The following is a 17,220-nucleotide window of genomic DNA, read 5'->3' on the forward strand; positions in this document are numbered from 1 at the left end:
CACTTTTGAGCCTGAAAACTCTCAGAACCGAAAATGAGCCAGGTGCCTATGGTATGAGTCATGCCTTTAGCCTAATTTCCCAGGGTGACTCAAACTCATCATTCCTTCACCCATTCATCATGCCTGCATTCATCCACTCAATAAGTAGCTGTCGCCCTTGATGTACCAAACCTTGCACTTGGCACAAGGAGACAAAGTGGTGGACGAGACCGCAGCTCAACATTCTGAATAGTAGTCGTGCTGGAACAGGGTCTCTTGTGACGCCTCTCACCTCTCACTTGGTAGGACTTGAGCAGGCAGCGGGAGTGAGGCTGGGAACATGGAGTTTGAGGGGGAGATCTGAGGACAGGGTGCTAAGAAGGAGGCAACTTAGAACCAAGAACAGAGACAGCAAAGGCCCTGGGGTAAGAGTGAGTATGAGGCCAAAAGAAGACGCCTCAGGAGATGAGGCTGGCAAGATGACAGATCATGGGGGACAGCAGAGGCAGAAGAAAGGGCTTTGTTTGAGCAGTGTTTGTCACTGCTCTCACTTCTGCCTCTGCTGATTATCAAATGTGCCTTCTGCAACCAAAGCTGTGGTAGAAGTGAGGGAGACCAAGCGGACACGCCAAGGTGTGGCATATGCCTTCATGAGACCTGCATCTGTTGAGGGGGCAGCTTGGGCATCTAGGAAAACTGTGCTTATATCAATGCCCTCCCGTGAGAAAGCCTCCTTTGTACCCTCTTACAATGATCCTCAGATTCCATCCATCTTTTATCTCCCAGATGCACCTGCAGGTGCATAAGGCTTCCCCTAAAGGGTAGATGGGCAGATGAATTTCGTGTCACAATGCTAAAATTTTAAACTGGATTATTGAGCACTGGTGTTAGCTTTCCAAGTCTACTCACCACCCAGCACTTCTTGCTAATTGCCTGTCGCCAAGGTCCAGCCACCCACCAGGTTGCCAGTTCCCCATGCCTTAAAGACGCTGCTTGGTCACTGGAATAGATTGGGTGGTCCTGCAAGCCCTGGCCTGAACACCCCCCTCTGGCTAGGCTGTCTACTCCTGGCTGTATTATTTACCAGCCTAGAATGAGACAACAGGGAAATGATAATCTTGATCTCTACTTGTTGATCAAGTAGAGATTTTTTTTTTCCCCCCTGGGATGTGATTCCTCCCCACTTCCTGGAAGACAGAGCATCTGGGATCAATTTTTTAATTATTATTTATTCTGTTCCCTGAATATTCTGGCTGTTGTGATAGGATGAGCTGTGTTGGGAATAAGGGCAACAACAGGAACTCTGGCCAACCTGGCGGGAAGGTTCATTGAGTTTGCCAGCAAAGAGGATGATAAAGTAATCTTTCGGGGAGGAGAGAATGGGGAGAGCGAGAGGGAGACAGATCTTCAGTGTTTTGAAGTTCAGAAGGAGCCTGTCTAATGGGAAAAACCAGAGGGGGAGTTAGGCAGGGCTGGAGGATTCAGGCTGGGTAAAAAGAGGTCACCCACAGACAGACTTGACAACCTTGAAAGTCTTGCCAAGAAATTTGGACTTGATTTTTTTCAACTATGGGAGACATCAAAGGACTCTTAAAAGAGCATGCCTTCTGCCTTGGCTCAGAGGTTTCTGGTCCCGGGGAAGTACCTCCTCCTTCTCCTGCATGCCCAAGTCCCACAGCCCTGATGCCTTGACCTTCAAGCCCTGCATGGGTAAGCCACCCTGGACTCCCAGCCTCCATGCCAAGCCCCAGCCTGAAATCTCCCCTCTCCCTTCTCCTCCCTTTGTTTGAACAGACACTTAGGGCACCTTTGGACTTGGCTTCAATAGGAGAAAGGCACGTCAGGGTTGTAGCTAAGAGGGAAGAGAGGCTGGCTGCCTGGGCTTCCAGATTGCCAGGGTTGAGGGGACTGGGGACAGTGTTCTTGTCTGTACCATGAAGTTGAGTGCTGCCTCTCAGTCACAGGTCTGGCAGGAAGTGGTGTCTATTGGTACACGTGAGGCACACAACATGCTGTCTTGCACACATGGTGAGATGAGATTCCCCATAAGGGCCAGACTCTCTGATTTGGTCTCTTTCCATACCTGGGCTGTGCACTCCTTGTGGACAGCTGCAGTGGCTTGTGCTGTTGGCTGCTGGTACTGAATGGAGCAGAATGGGTGTTCGGGGACTCTTCTGTGGCTCTGATATCTTTTGAGGTGGGTTGGGGGGGTGGCCTGGGGGAACCCTTGGGAAGCAGTGCAGGAGCTTCTCCTCATTAATTCTTAAAACACCAAGCACACAGGGACAGGTTCCAGGCCACCTGCCACCATGTGACGTGCCCAAGCCATTCCTATGTTAGCCTCTGCTAACACCTCCTTCCTTACGGCAATTATATGGGCTTGGCTCCACAGCATGTGACAACAGCTCTGTCATCACCCGATTCCAAGCTTCTGGTGAAATTAGACAACAGATATCTGTGCTGTTAAAGCCACTTCCCATTAGACATTGTGACTTGTAGCCATAACACAAGTCTAGCCGAGGTTGTGTATGTGAGCAACATTGCGTTGGAGGAGTCCTTGTGAATAACACACCAGGCTAAGAACATCAACTCCTTTATTATGATTCATGATTTACTGTCATTTCCCCCTCCACAACAGCACAAGTCAAACAGTAATGACACACAATACCACTAGCCTGTCTGCCAGGCTTGGTTCCTGGTGGAGCTGTCTAGAGACATCCCCATGGTAAAATCCCAATGTGGACCTAAGGGACGTGAGAAAGGGAGGGGGACCTTAGCCAGAGAAAGAACCGCGGGGCTCCCAGTGTCCTTGGGGTCCTCAGCAACATGCTATCAACGTCTGGGCAAAGGGCAAGACCGCCCTGGTGGGTAAGCCCCACGTGAGGACAGAAGGTCTGTCCATGGCTTTTTATGAGCTGGGAGCATCCAAAGTGGACCAAGCCCTTGGGCTTCCTCAACCAGACCACGTGGCAGGCACAGAAACAGAAAGCCAGCGTGGGAATCTGGGTGATAGGCAGGTCCCCAGAAAGAGCGAAGCAGTCCTCACCTTAGCAGTGAGGACAGATAGGGTGTGAACCAGGAAGGCCCCTGCGGTGGGTTTTGCAACAACAGCAGGTGCAACATTGTCATCAAAGTAGAAAAAGAAAAGTCAAGGAAAAACCAGTACTTGGCCTAAGGCAACCAATCGCCAATTGCGCCCAGTTGCCATGAGAACTACTGCTACACTATCCAGGGAGTCTGTGGTCATCCCCCCGACCCCCACCCCTTGACATTTTAGTGCCTTGAAAACTGAGTTCAGCTAAAGTAACATAGCCTAGATGGAAGTAGAGACGCTCTGGGCTGGGGAGGGATTGAGGGTAGGACCCAGCTGGGTGCTTCAAGTACAGGTGACTTCCTGGCTGTCTTGGGGCAGCTCATTGTTGAAACTGCTCTCTCCATATGGTGCGTAGGGCGGGACCTGGGGGGCTTCGATGATCAGCAGACCCTCTGGGGAGAGGGAAGCAAACACTGTTGAAGGATCCACCTCTGCAGGAATCCTAGGAGAAGCACAAGATTTCATTCATACATTATTTTTAACACAGCTACAACACTGATTGTTTTGACAGAAAAGATTTGGGGAGGAGGGGCTAGTGTAGCAGCACAGCGGGTTAAGCCACCATCTGTAGTGATAGCAGCATCCCATAGGAACGCCGGTTCAAGTACCAGTCACTCTGCTTCCAGTCTAGCTCCCTGCTAATGCACCTGGGAAGGCAGCAGATAATGACCCACGTGCTTATGTTCCTGCCAACCCTGTCCATGTGGGAGACCTGGAACAGGGTCCTGGGTTTCTGGTTTCAGCCTGGCCCAGCTCTAGCTGTTGTGAACACGAGGGAGAATGAACCAGCAGATGGATGCTGACTCTCTCATGCTTTCTCCCATCATTCTACATTTCAGATAAATAAAACTTAAAAACTAGTTTTGATTAAGGGCTTAGCCTTGGGGAGGATTTGAATCCTGGCCGTGCCCCTCTCTAGCTCTGTGCTCCCGGAAAGCCTCCATCCTGCTCCACGCTGCCGCCGTCAGCTGTAGCAGGAATCCTGTGTTCAACCCAGACAGCATTTGAAGTGCTAGGATAGCTGAGTCCAAATACCCTTGCAGATTCGTCACTTAAAGGGAGCCGTGGCTGGGGTTCCCACCCAGGCACCCCACTGTGGGGTTGGCGAAAAGGTACCTGCTGCCATCCCTGGGTGCCACACAAGCAAGGTATGGGTCACAACAGGTAACACCTCTCCTTGTGTCCTGCGCGTGCCGGGCAGTGCTTGAGTCCAAGATCCCCTCATGGGGACTAGGTGGCCGAGCGAGGCACCTAGGCACTGGGCAGCTGGAGGGGTGTCAGGTGGTGACATGTGCTAGGAGTCCCGATGTTGAGCGTACCATCTCGTAGCAGCTCAGAGCTGTCCTGTTCCCCCATCTGAGTGGAGAGCCATCACCCAATGGGAGCTCACTGAGAGTCCAGTAAGCAGCTTCTTAGGTAAGAGTGAGCGTGCCCATTTCGTAGATGACAGAGATCTCAAGTTACGAGAAAGTACCCAAGAAGAGACTTTTTTTTTTCTGAACATAAAATTGGCTTTAGTTCTGCTGCAGTCTTTGCATGAACTTTGGATTCTTTTATTTTGAATAGGATATGGTCTTTTCAACTATTGGGACTGTGGGAGCCTATGGTTGATCCCACTGGGACGCTGCTAACTTCTAAGCACCTTGCGCATGCATGGCCTTTCACCAGAACCATCTTTAGCTGCCAACAGTCACCACACCAGTCAGGTCTTTCCACCCCCCACTCCCAATATGCAGAGGGATAGGAGGAGGTTCAGAAAGGAGCCTGAGGCCAAGGTCCTGTAGCCAGTAAGGGACAAGCAGGACCAGGTCTGGGGATTCTGAACTCCAGGCTTGCAGTGGCCGATTGTGGGGCCCCACTGCCACCCCTGGCAACCAGACTTGGCAGTCATGGGGTGAAGCCATAAGGGGTGGTTCAATCACTTTGTATCTTCCCAGGGGTCCTGGCTGGTCCTGCCCATTACAAATACTGGGAGAGGTCTTGAAATAACCCGGGCAGGAGGCAAACCCATTGCCACCTGACCAGAACCCTTCCTAGAGGGGCCCAGGAGGAGTTTGGTTTGGCTGCGAACTGCAACCTGGAGTCCCATGAGATGCCCGCAGGAGGCCTTGCCAACCAGGAAGCAAAGGGATTTGCCAGAGCACTGCCGGGAAGGTGGGGAATGGGAGGAGAAAGCCTGGGCAGCCGCCAAGGCAAGCTTTGGAAACAAAGTCAGAGCCAGAAGTTCTAACCTCCATCTTACTGTTGGCTCTGCTTAACCATTTGCATGCCAGTCCAATGGCCACCTGGCTGCAGTGCCACAGGGTGGCTGTGGTCCAGACATGGGCTTTCTGGGCACGTAAACCAGCTTCAGATTTGGATTCCTGCTGACTGTCTGGGTTGGAACTGGTAGTCCAGCCCTTCTGCAGCTACTTCCGAGCAGTAAAGGGGGTGGCAATCATAGCACCTGCCTTTTGGGGGAGGGGTGAGAACTGCCTTGCAGGAGTTGGAATTGTGGTACTGCTGGCTCAGCTGTACCACAATGGGGCACTGGCATCCAAAATTGGAACACCAGTTCAAATCTGGCTGGTCCACTTTTAACCCAGCTCCCTGCTAATGCACCTGAAAAGGTAGTGGGTGTGGGCCCAAAGTGCTTGGGCTCCTGCCACCCACGTGGGAGAGGTCATGTGCCAGGCAGCGGCTTTATTTGACTTGCACTGAGCTATTACGTTGGCCCTGGGTGTCCGGAGCCTTGGCTCTGTGATGGAGTAAGTGGGTGCCTTCTACTAACACGCCTCACCACTTGGGGCCTCTGTTCTCACAGATGGGAGCCTTGTCAGGAGTGACAGGGTGCGTGTGACGCAGTTCACTCAGGGCTTGGTCCGTGGGAATAGGTATAACTAAAGACTCTACAGGCCTGAGATCTCCCAAGGGCACAGGGACCCCTGGGTTCTCGGGGCTACAGATACCCTGGAGTCAGGCTGGCATCTGGGGCGAGGCTGAGCCCGTCTCAGGAGGCGAGAACAGGGCAGTTCCCACTGGACAGGGCCTGGTCAAGTCAGGCTCCTCCGAGATTTCCCTGCAGGCAGGATGCTGCAGCTGTTTGCCTGGGGGCTGGAAAGTTGGTCCCAAAGGCCCCATTTTGACAAGGTTTGGGATGGAGAGACAGAAATCTTGAAATCTGCCTGTCTCATTAGGGTCTCTTTCCCACTCCCAACTTGGATGGGACAACAGGAAGCTGGGGGACTGGGAGAGTTGGATGCAGGATGCTCAGAGCCAAGGCAAATCTGACACTGCATGCTGCGTGTTTTCTCCGCTATCAATTCTGCAACCAATGGAGTCCTAGGATGTGCCCTGCTGGGTCGGTGTTATTAAGTCCCTCTTGTGGATGAGGGCATAGTCTCAGGGAGCAATGGTGGGACTCAGTGGAGCTCACGGCTGGAATATGATCCTGGATCCCAGTCTTTGCCTTCACATGCAGGGAGTTGGGGAAGACGTAAGCCAGGCAGAGAAAGGCAAGCCTGTGTGGTCTCGCTTTTCCGTAGATTTTAAAATAGTCAAACTCGCAGGAGAAGAATGTGGGATGGCAACTGCCAGGAGCTGGGGAAGTAGGGAGCAGAGAGATGCTTAAAGGACTTAAGTTTTTCGTCTCGCAAGACAGATATGCTCTGGAGACATCACATGATATGTGGCACGGAACTGAAGTTCAGTGTGATGAGCAGTGGTGACCCTGTTGGAAGCCTTCCTCTTCATCCTCCATTTTCACGGGTTCCCTCCCATGCCAGGATTCCAACCCTGGTTCACGCAATATCAATTCCTCCCTGAGTTCCACCTCGCAGGCCCTTTTGGAAGTACCCCCATACCTAATGTGCTGGTCACACCTCAGACAAACGAGCTTTGTCTTGATAAAGAAAAGCAGGTGTGACATTTAAGGCAGGTCCTCCCCACTTGGCAAGCCCCTCCTTTCCCTGGCTGTTTAGAGGCACCTACAGTATGGTCCCCGGCCAAACTCCTCACTGAGCTCTGGCCCTCTGCACTCACAGGCTTGTCCCATCATTGGCTCAGCATGTTTCCCTTTCCGATGCAGCCAGATTCTCATGGCTTAAATGTTCGTGGATGAAGGCAGTTGGGAAGTAGATCCACTAATCAGCCAGCAAGGCAACTCCAGGCAGACAGTGGCACGAGCAGCCTAATAAGGGCCTGAGCCTGGAAACCGCTCAGTGAGAGACACTACAGGGGTCAAAGGCATAGGGGCACTGGGTGAGCCGTCAGTCTGTCCACTGAGATGTAAATGAGTTGAGAAGAACTGAAGAAGAGTCACTTTTCCCCCCAATGCTGGGTCCAACCCTGGCCATGATGCTTTAAGGCCTGGGACAGAGTGTAATTGGTACACTCAGGCCTGTGTAAATTATGGCTAGTGGACCAGGACAGTGGGAAAGAGACCATGGGCTTTGCTATGCTTGGCCCTAGGAGAGTGCCATCTGTGTCACAGTCTGCACACCTGTCAAGAATGCTGTCAGAGCCTCCATGGACACCATGCCATAATATGACACCATACCATAATACCATGATACTGCTGAAGATGTATTATTTGAAAGGTAGAGTCACAAGAGGGAGGGAGAGAGAGAAAGATGGAGATCTTCCACCTGCTTGTCCAAGCCCCAAATAGTTGCAGCATTTAGGGCATCCCATACTGGAATACTGGAAGATCCCCAAGTGCTCCACTTCCTTGCCAGCTCCCTGCTAATGCACATGGGATTGCAGCAGAAGGTGGCCTGTGTGCTTGGGCACCTGCCACACGGGCAACTGAGATGGAGTTCCCAGCTCCTGGCCATAGCTTAGTCCAACCCTGGCCATCCATGGTGGCTATTTGGTTGGAAAGCCAGTGGATAGAAGATCTCTCTTTCTAGCTCTACCTTTCAAATAAATAAATATTTGAAAAAAAAATTCTATCCAGAAATAGAAACAAAATATTTAACAACCAGCTGGACCCTGCCTTGTCAGCATGGCTGGAAGGCCACCCTGGAGTTTGATTGGTGGGGTGTGGGGAGGTCCCCAAGGGCGCAGGAACAGGCTTGGGGTGACCAGGACTGGCAGCAGAGGGTACATGGTTTGGGAGGCAAGGAGAGGCTCAGAGAAGTAGTTTGTGTGTGTATTGACAACTGGCCCATGCCAGCACATCCTATTAGGGCTGGGCACACCCATAGCAATGGCCGTCTGCTTGAGATGACATAAGTGGCGGACTCGTAATCCTCCCCGTTCAGGTCCTTTGACAGCACTGCTCTGCTTGGGGCTCTGTCTCAGAATCTTCTTTGAGTATTTGGAATGAATCACTAGCTCAGCCCTCTCCCCTCTCTCGCTCCCTCCTTCCCTACTAAGCTGTGTTTGATCTTGTTGCTGGGTCAGGCAGGAGCAAGGGTCACTGGGTGGACAGCAGGCATGCCAGCAAGCACAGAATGAAAGCAGATGGGTGTGTTTGCTTATCAGGAAGCATCCACAGCCTTCCATGAATTGCTCAGAGGCTCGGGACTGAGCACGAAGCAGGGTACACAGGATCACAGAATCCCAAAGCTGAAGAAAGCCTTGGACCCCAGCTGGTGCCATCCGTCCTGTGCCAGTGCCAGGACTGGGTGTTGGAGTGAGGATTTAATAGCAGCAGCAGCAACAGGAATCGTAAAACAGGGCCACTTGGGAGAGCCTTCATGTGCCACCATGGTGGCTCCTTTACAGCTGATAAGTCTGCCAGGCTGGAATCAGTATTCCCTACACGCTCTGGGATACAACTGAGGACCCGGGCTCAGGGGATGTGGTTGGGGCTGTTCTGAATTCCAGTGGTGAAATCCTTAGTCCTGTGCTTCCCCCCTTGTGTAAGGAGGAAATTACACAAGGCTTTCCTGATGCACACCCTTACACGTGCCAGGATGGCTGGGCAGAGTCTGTGGGAGCCCAGGTGCATACAGCAGAGGGCTGCTGGCACAGGAGCAGGTGCACGCCAAGCGCCGGGCAACTGTCCTGTGAATCAGCCGATATCCCCACGCCACAAACCCGTTACTGTGAGGGGGCTCAGCCTGCTTCCCCGAGTCCCCAGGCTCAGCCCTTCCCTTCCTTTGTTCCAGTCTGCCCACCCTCCAGAGCAGCATGGCTGCCAACAAAGATATATACATAAACGAGTCAACAAATTGTTAAAGAGCAGGAGAAATGTGTGTGAGAGAGAGAGAGAGCAGATCTCAAGCGCAGTCCTCCCCCAGCCCCCAGGTCCCCACTGAGACCACTACAGTCCGGCTACTCACTGGATTTTCTTGGTGAAGTTCTTGGAAACGATGCCACCTTCATGCTGCTTCTCTTCATGCTTGCCTGGAAGGCAGAGAGGAAGGGCAGGCGTCAGGTGCTGTGTCTCTCATCCAAAGCTCAGGTCTTGGATTCAGGACCCTGCCTCTGCACCTGCCTTCGCGAGTGGCTGAGGGGTGGGGATGGAAGCTGCAGCAGTCTGAGCCCTGAGACCTCACAGGCTGGCTTGTACCTACGGGCTATGGCCAGTCAACTGTCATTCATAGGAGCTAAGGGAAATGAAGCTCCCTTGCAGTATACCTTCCCTGCGTCCCACTCGGGCTTTATTCTCCTAACCAGCCAGGAGGCCTCCATCGTCCCCCTGTGGCAAGAAGGAACTGGAGTCCCATGCCAAGTTCTCCCCACAAACACAACTTTATAACTAGCAGAATCCCTTCCTCATCCTGATAAGGGGCTTTTGTCTGCCTCCTTTTCTGATAGGGGAGACATCACCCAGCAGGTGCAGGACCATGCACGGCTTGGCATCAGCTCCCCGGGAAGTGGGGCCAAGGTCGGGGTCCCTCTCCCCTTCTCTGCCTTTGGCTACTGTCAGTTCTACTTGGAGTTGGCTCCTAGAGCCACGTGCTCTCCCTTTGGGAATGAAAGAATAACAAGGAAAGGAAGTTGTGCTTAGTTCTCTGCCAGCTAACAGCACACAGCGCTTCTCTCAGGAAAGGGCCTGGCCCCACCCTGCATGGGAAGGCAGGGAAATAAAACTCCCAGGAGGCTGGGGCCCTCGCCACCTTCCATCCTGCAGTGTATACAGCAGAGCACGCTGTTTTTTCGTTTGCTGGCCTGGACAGCATCTCTCATCTCTCCTTAAACAGGATGGATGCTGGGTGGAGCCGCTGGGCTATGGGAACTACCACATCTGTGGGCCTCCCATTCCAGGGCCGGGAACCCTTGCAGACAGGGAAGCCTTTTCCAGGGCTGCAGGGTCACCCTTGAAGTGCCCTGGTGGGCTGGCTGCTGCTCCTGCAGCCCAGTCCCTCCTAAGCTGATGGTATACAGGCGGCTGCATCGTCTCACTCTGCTTTGTGATTCATTCTTCCTTCACATTTATGATTCTATGAACATGTGTTAGAAAACACACAACACGGTCAAAACCATCTCTAATTATGTCACCCGGAGGAAAATATTGGTAACATGTTTGCACATGTTCTAGAACTTTTGGTGTTTCTCACACATGTGCACATGTTAGAGGAGGCCACCACACACTTATGAAATAAGGCCATGCTGCATAAAACCACTTGTCTCTTTGGCTAATACAGTCATGTTTTCTGTATTACTGAGTACTCTTGAACCAATAATTGCCAGTGGTTATACAAGTTCCATTGCAACAGTGGGAGATAGCTCGCCCCCTCTGTGGCTGTTTTGGGGGTACTGAGCAGGCCTCCCACACAGGAAGAGACTATCGTTCGGAACATTGTAGTAGCTGGATTTCCTACCAGATCCCGTGACTTCTGTAGGATTACCTTCCAGGCTGGGTCATCCCTAAGGATTGATCCGTATTGCCAAATTTATTCCCCCCCTCCGGCCAACCCCTGCCACGCCCAAGCAGAGAAGACAGGCGGCATGGTTAACGGAATTCATTTTTAAACCTTGGCACGGCTGACATCCAAAACAGGCTCTTCTACCACTCCACTGCTCTCTGAAGAGCTGGGTTGGCCTGCCAGCTCCGTGACCACCAACTGCCCGCCTCTGGCACTGGCTGGTGGTCACCCCGGGCTGGATGTCCCCGCCCCCCCCCCAGCCTGGTCCCACAGACACCTGCTTCCCCTGGGGACAGGCCAGAGCCTCTGACTAAGCCCTTTTGCATCCCGGAATCCTCCTGCTGCGTGTGCTGGTTGCCCTGGAGGTGAGGAGGGTGATGCGAATGATCTTAGGGAAGTTGCACTAACAGTACCCGGCTGGATTTTTTTTTTCAACCTGATGACGATGTCGTGTTTCAGGGCAGCATTTGCTATGTACCACAGGAGAGAGCCAACCCTGTGTCCGGTGTGGACTCTGAGCATGATGCTTTTGTTCAGCTACACGGTTCTGCAACTTTCTTAGCCTGTGCAAGGCAGGGCAACTGAGAAGCAATGTGTGGCAGCTGAGGCACATTGCCTTATGGCGTGCACTCGGACTGAATGGTGTTCTCATCACGGACCCTGCATGTAGGCTGTTGCCCTGCCAGTCACCCCTCCCGAGCACTGTGCTGGTGTTGGCTCCGTGAACTGTCACAGTGGCCACAGGAAACTGTTGTTTTTGCTTGTCTCCGTGGTGTGGATGGGGAAACACCAAGGCAAGAAGCTTAGGGACCTGGCTCAGGTCATGCAGCTTGCACCCAAGATTCGGAGCAAGGGCTGGGGTCTGCGCTCTGGCCTTACCTCGCACATCCCTGCCCTTCTCTGGGCCTTGGGTCTTTCTGTGCTAAGAAGGATTCTTAGAGTCCACCAGGATGGGGAGTCACAGAATCATACTGTACCTCTGTAGGAACGCCATGAGGGAGCAGAGGCTTGTGGTTTATTTTGATGGGGGGAAAGGATGGCTTGTTCCCTGTCCACACTCCAGATGGGGGTCTGAGCATCAGGGAGGGGAGGGTCTCTGGGCTGCTGGGGGTCTTATCTGCTTCTCTTGGGGGGGAGGTATCATTCCTGATACTTCATTTACATATCATTTACATGCTAGGCAGTTGAAGGATTATGGGTAATTTTTAATTTCTTATTTTGTTTCCCAGTATAGATTTTTCTGCCATGAAAACATTTTGCTTTTGCAAAGAGCAAAGGTCCATTACTCAGATTTTTAGAAGAAAGGATTTGGCACCCTGTGCCTCAGGGCGTTACCAGGAGCAGGCATTCACTCTCCAGGGAGTGTGATTGGCCCAGCTAAAGAAGGAAGTTGTTTCCAGGGAACACTGGGACACTGGGATTATGGAGAAGAGGCGAATATCAGGCCCTTGAGGCATTCTAGATCCTTTGTCAGCCAGACTCTGGTCCAGTGGCCCAGGAAGAGACGGTTCCTTGGCTGGTAGCTCTGGCTGGGTGGAGGGGGTGGGGCAGGATGGAAATGATCTTATTCCAGCGTTTTCCAATAGCTTTGTTGGAAGGAGTGGCCAGGTAAGATAGGGCTGGCTGTTAGAGACTCACAAGCAGCTGTAACAAGGCTCAGATAAGGCAGAGTTCAGAGAGATCTGTTTCTAATTAAGCTTCATCTTGTGCCTTCTCAAATTTGGACCTTCGTAGTTAACCAATTCAGTCCAACTCCGTCTCAGAGAAACAAGCAAAGCTGAGACTTGAGAACAGCGGGAACTGAGCACCAGGGCCCCACGGTCAGAGGCAAGCCCAGCCGTCTCAACACAGTCTTCCAGTCTTCATCTCAAACACTATCCCAGGAAAGTAGTTTTCGGGCCTCTGTTTCCTCACTGGAAAGTGGGGCAAGTGATAAATTCATGCCCCACTTCTCAGGAGGTCCCCAGGGGGAGTCAGCTGACCCAGGCAGGTGTCCAGCACCGGGGCCTGTGCAGTGTGCAGGTGGGTTGTCATCACTCAGTGTGAGATGGGAGATGGGATCTGACCCCCCCCCACACCACCACTTCCCTTTAGAGCTGTACTTGATGAAGCCCCAGGCGTCAGTCTGATGTCCCAAGTCTCCTGAATGAGACCAAGCCCTTGCAGGTCCTCAGGGAACCTTACTCCCAGCATGTTCACATGGCTTGGTCTTTGTCTCAGTGACCCCATTTTACAGATGTGGAAGGTAAGGCTCCTTGGCACAGCTAAATCTTGGGATCCAGAAGAGATATAGTAGGGATTCCAGCCTGGGGATGCTAAGAAGCACTTTCAAAGGTAGAGGGAGAAAAAGACCCCCTGGCTGGGGCTCCTGGAGGGACCTCAGGGCTGGGAGAGACCCCTACACCCTGAAAGCTTCGGGACCCCAGTTCAGGCAGGGGCATCTTCCACCTGCTTCCGAGCTCCAGCAGATGGCTATGGCCATCCTCACGGGACGGACACTCTATGTCACCCAGGCCAGGACAAGCCCTTCTTGTCCTTTCCCATCTAGCTTGATGGCATGGTCCCAGCCAGCATTCATTGTATATCACACACACTATGAGCCCATCCTAGCAGCCACCCCTGGCATGCCAACCCCATCCTAAGACTTCACCCCAGGAGACACAGCTACCCTGAGTGGAGCCTTTCCCAACCCCCACACTCAGTTCAGGATGACAAAAGCATCCTGCGGCCTTGTTGCAAGCCAGCACCTGACTGCCCAGACAGCTCAGCAGCCTGGACCCCTGGCCCCAGCGTGTGGCCCTGGCCCAGACATGCCTGCCCGCCTGAAACCTCTGATGTTTACAACCCTGCCACCACTGCCGCCACTGGCAGCTTTGAAACGGCCCCTAAGTGCTGGGACGTGTCCTTGCCCAGCCTGTGTTTGCAAAGGCTCTGACTGATTTCCTGGCTCTCCAGGCTGCCGCTGCCGGGAACACACACTCTAATGGAACGTTAATTGGAGAGAGAAGCAAAATGAAGAAAAGCTTCGCTCTGCTGTGCTCAGGGTAGTAGCGTATGAATCTCTTGCCTTCTCTTTCTTCTCCCAGGGGGTCCCCTGACCCCCACCTTCCCGGTAAGCAGAAGGTGTGAGGGCCCCGGGCTGGGCCAGGAGTTCTGGACACAGCTTAGGCCACACTCGGGCCCTGTTGCTGACTCACGGCCTGACCTTGGGGCAGCTGCAGAGTGGGATGAGGCCCCGGGCTTGTCAGGGCCGAAGGGAGGAGGGGAACGGGGCATTAGAGCTCAAGCTTTGGCCCAGGAAAGCAACTGTCTTCCAACCCTCCTTCCCAATCCCAGACAGCCAGGGGGCTGAGCCCTCAGTAAGTAACCTTGAGTCAGTTATGCGAACCTCCTCGTGCCTCAGTTTCTCTGCCTGGTAAGGAAACCGACAGGACTGGGCTCCTGGTGGCTGGGGCACCAAAGCACTAAGCATGATGCCTGTAATGAAGTGAACTCTCTACCAAGGTGACCCATGTATGTCCTTAAAATGACGACGGTGCCTCGGTTTCCTCATCTGTGATTCAGAGAGTCTACACTGCTTATCCATCTAAGGGGGCTTCAAACACCTTGTCTGTTTGCCCAGCCTGTTTTCCCCCCACTCAGTCAACTTGGTCAAAATACCCACACTGGGTCCCTGTGTGCCTGCCTGGGCTCCCAGTGATGCAACTCAGAGTGGCTCAGGAAGCTGCAGGCAGATAGAGATTTCCCTATGCGAAGCCAGCTTGAAGGGCTGCACTCCAAAGTCCTGAGATTGCCCATGACCAGCTTGGCCTCTAAGGGGTCCCCCTGCCACCCTGTCGCCCAACTCACCGGACACCTCCACGTAGCCATCCTTGGTCTTCACCATCAGCTCCTCGGGCTTGAAGCTGTGCACATTGACGCACACTTTCCAGGGCTCCCCAGGGAAGGGTGGGGGGCTCCTGCCCTCAGCAGGTACCCCGAACCTGGCCGTGGCAGTGGGCCCCCGGGGCACCATGCCTGACCTCAGGGTCCCAGACCATGGCGAGGAGAGCCGGGGCAGAGCCCAGTCCGGCCACGAGGCGGTCAAGTCATCAGCAAAGGGGTCCATGCCAAAGCCATCATCCAGGAGGCGGGAGGAGAGGGACGAGTCCCGGAAGGGGTCCCGGCGCAGGCGGCTGGGGTAGTGGCAAGAGAATGGCATCTGCCCGTCGGCCATGGTGGCTGTTGAGCTCAGAGGAGGGAGATGGAAGCTCAGAGAGAAGGGGCCACCTGCCCAAGGTCACACAGCAAGGTGATAGGGCCAAGCCGGGCGTCCAGAAAACCCCCGATCTTCAGTCAGGGAGGAGCAGAACCATCCACGGCCCTGGTGGGGAGGGGGCCCAGTGTGCAGCAGGTGGCGGCGGGGGAGGGGCGGGGAGTGTCCCAGCCCCCAGAAGGGAACCCAGCAGAAGCTCACAAGGACTCTCTCAGCGCCTTCTCACCGGAGATCAGTGAACCACCGTCCTTGCAGGCTACCCAGGCACACAGCCAGAGCCAGCGAGCTCCAGAGCAGAGCCAGGAGCTTTTATAAACTCCGGAGATGCCAGCCTAGAAACTTCTCCTGGCTTCTGGGCTGGGAGCCGGCTATTTATTCGTCGCTGCTGGGGGCTGGGGGCGGAGCTGCAGTGACAGTGCAGTGCCTCCTGTGACAGGAGTATTGGGAGGTGATGAACCAGCTCTGGAGAATCCCGCCCAGGGACAGCTGGGCCCCGGGACTGGATCGGTGCGGGGAGGCGTGCAAGTTCAGCCAGCCCCTCGGCAAGCTCTCTCCTCCCCTAGCCTCCGGGCTCAGCTCCGCCCACCGGGGAGCAGGGCTTGGCCGCCTAGTTATTAATAACCCTGTGCCTGGCTGAGGGCTCAGGTCACCCTCTGCAAATACCTTCCTCAGGGGCGTGTTGCTGCCTGCCTCTCCCCCCCCGGGGGGGGGGCTGGCAAGGAGACTTGCAGAAGGGAAAAGGGGTGAGAGAGCCTAGTGGGGTTTGGAGATAGGTGAGTCTGAGTTGTAATCCCGGCTCCAGGCTCTCCCAAGCCTCAGTGTCTTTATAGAACAGCGAAGAGAACCAAACAAGGAAAAAAAAAAGTCCATGTAACTTTTCTGAACATAGACTTTCCTAGTGCTTGCTGGAGGAAAGTACACGGGATTTAATCGGTAGAGGGGGAGACACAGTGGCAGTAGAAACAGGGACCACGTGTTTTTGCATTTTGCAACAGAGGGGAAAGATCAGCCTCAACTCCCTCCACGGCACTGAAAGCTTGGGATTCCTAAGGAAGGAGCCTGGGGAGAGCTCAGGGCATGGAACATTGCTAAGAGGGATTCTGGTTGAACCACCCGGGCAGGATTCTTGCTGGAGTCAGGCAAGGATAGGGTCAGGCACCTCCTGGAGGTGGGATGGGTGTGGGGTGAGCTACTGGCTGAGGAACTGATGAGATGTGGAGAGGACGCGGTTTGATGCTCAACCAACTCAGTGGCTTCTCGCCTAAAACCCAGCTTCTGTAAGAAAATGCGCAGCTGGGCCTAAAGAGCCTGGCTACAGTTGGGCCATGCAGGGAACCTACACAGTCAAGTGTGAATCCGTCTCGTGTTTCCCCAGGCATTTTCCAGCTGTCTGCTTTCCCACCTGTGACGTGGGCGCGACGTGGCGCTTAGCAGCCTGAGCGGAGGCTCTCGTTCCTTCCACACTTGTTGCATGCTGGGCCTAGTTCCAGGGACTTTACCAGATTAGCTCATTGAATTGGATCCTCCTTCCTCCCCAAACTTTGTCAGATATGGACACCAGCGGTGTCCCATTTCGCAGCTGAGCAAACTGTGGCATGGCGTGTTCGTGCGTGTGACCGAATGTGGGGGATTGTGCCCAGGGCCAACACTTGGAGCCCAGGAAAAGGGCTTGTACTTTGCTTCTCTGCTTGTCCAGTACAGCTGGAAGAAGGTATTTACAAATCCCCTCGGGCCTTTAAAACAAACAAAATCTTGGACCTGGGTTCCGGTCTTTGATCTGTGCCCCCTGGGGGCGTTGGCTCCGCCTTCTTTGTGGGGTGGGGGTGTTTCGGCCTTCAGTGAGTCAGAGGTTGGGAAGTGGCTAGAAAATCTAAGCAGTGCCTGCTGTGAGGCAGTTTGCTAAAAATAACAAAGCATAGAACTGTCACCCACCGGCTGCCTGGGCCTGCCTCAGCAGGCAGTGTGGCATGGGCGCCCAGGGCCAAGCCCTCACCACCTTACTGCTCTTGTCCCGTGCCCCTGGTGCTTGCCTGCGGGGAGGGCCTGGATGGGAACTCTGAATCCTAGCTGCTCCGTGGCTGAGCTGACCAATC

The 17,220-nt window shown here is 53.9% G+C and overlaps 1 protein-coding gene across 1 annotated transcript; it reads right to left on the reverse strand.

Moving 5' to 3' along the window:
• Positions 1-2,556: 2,556 nt before the first annotated feature.
• Positions 2,557-15,455, reverse strand: HSPB8 (heat shock protein family B (small) member 8). Its single transcript, XM_040986870.1, has 3 exons — positions 14,722-15,455; positions 9,343-9,406; positions 2,557-3,515 (listed from the first exon to the last, which is right to left on the reverse strand). The coding sequence occupies exons 1-3, from the start codon at positions 15,086-15,088 to the stop codon at positions 3,356-3,358; spliced, it is 591 nt and encodes a 196-aa protein (XP_040842804.1). The 5' UTR covers positions 15,089-15,455; the 3' UTR covers positions 2,557-3,355.
• Positions 15,456-17,220: the final 1,765 nt, after the last annotated feature.

This window comes from Ochotona curzoniae, unplaced genomic scaffold (genome assembly GCF_017591425.1).
Source record: "Ochotona curzoniae isolate NIBS_2020 unplaced genomic scaffold, NIBS_Ocur_1.0 contig_46, whole genome shotgun sequence".
Classification (NCBI taxonomy): domain Eukaryota; kingdom Metazoa; phylum Chordata; class Mammalia; order Lagomorpha; family Ochotonidae; genus Ochotona; species Ochotona curzoniae.

Bases quoted from the DNA above. Each gene is read 5' to 3' on its own strand.
- HSPB8 (XM_040986870.1), bottom strand. From the start codon at position 15,088: ATGGCCGACGGGCAGATGCCATTCTCTTGCCACTACCCCAGCCGCCTG. The intron at 9,407-14,721 runs GTGAGTTGGGCG...TCTGCCTTCCAG, and splicing joins TGGCTACGTGGAGGTGTCCG to GCAAGCATGAAGAGAAGCAG. The intron at 3,516-9,342 runs GTGAGTAGCCGG...TGCTTCTCCTAG, and splicing joins AACTTCACCAAGAAAATCCA to GATTCCTGCAGAGGTGGATC.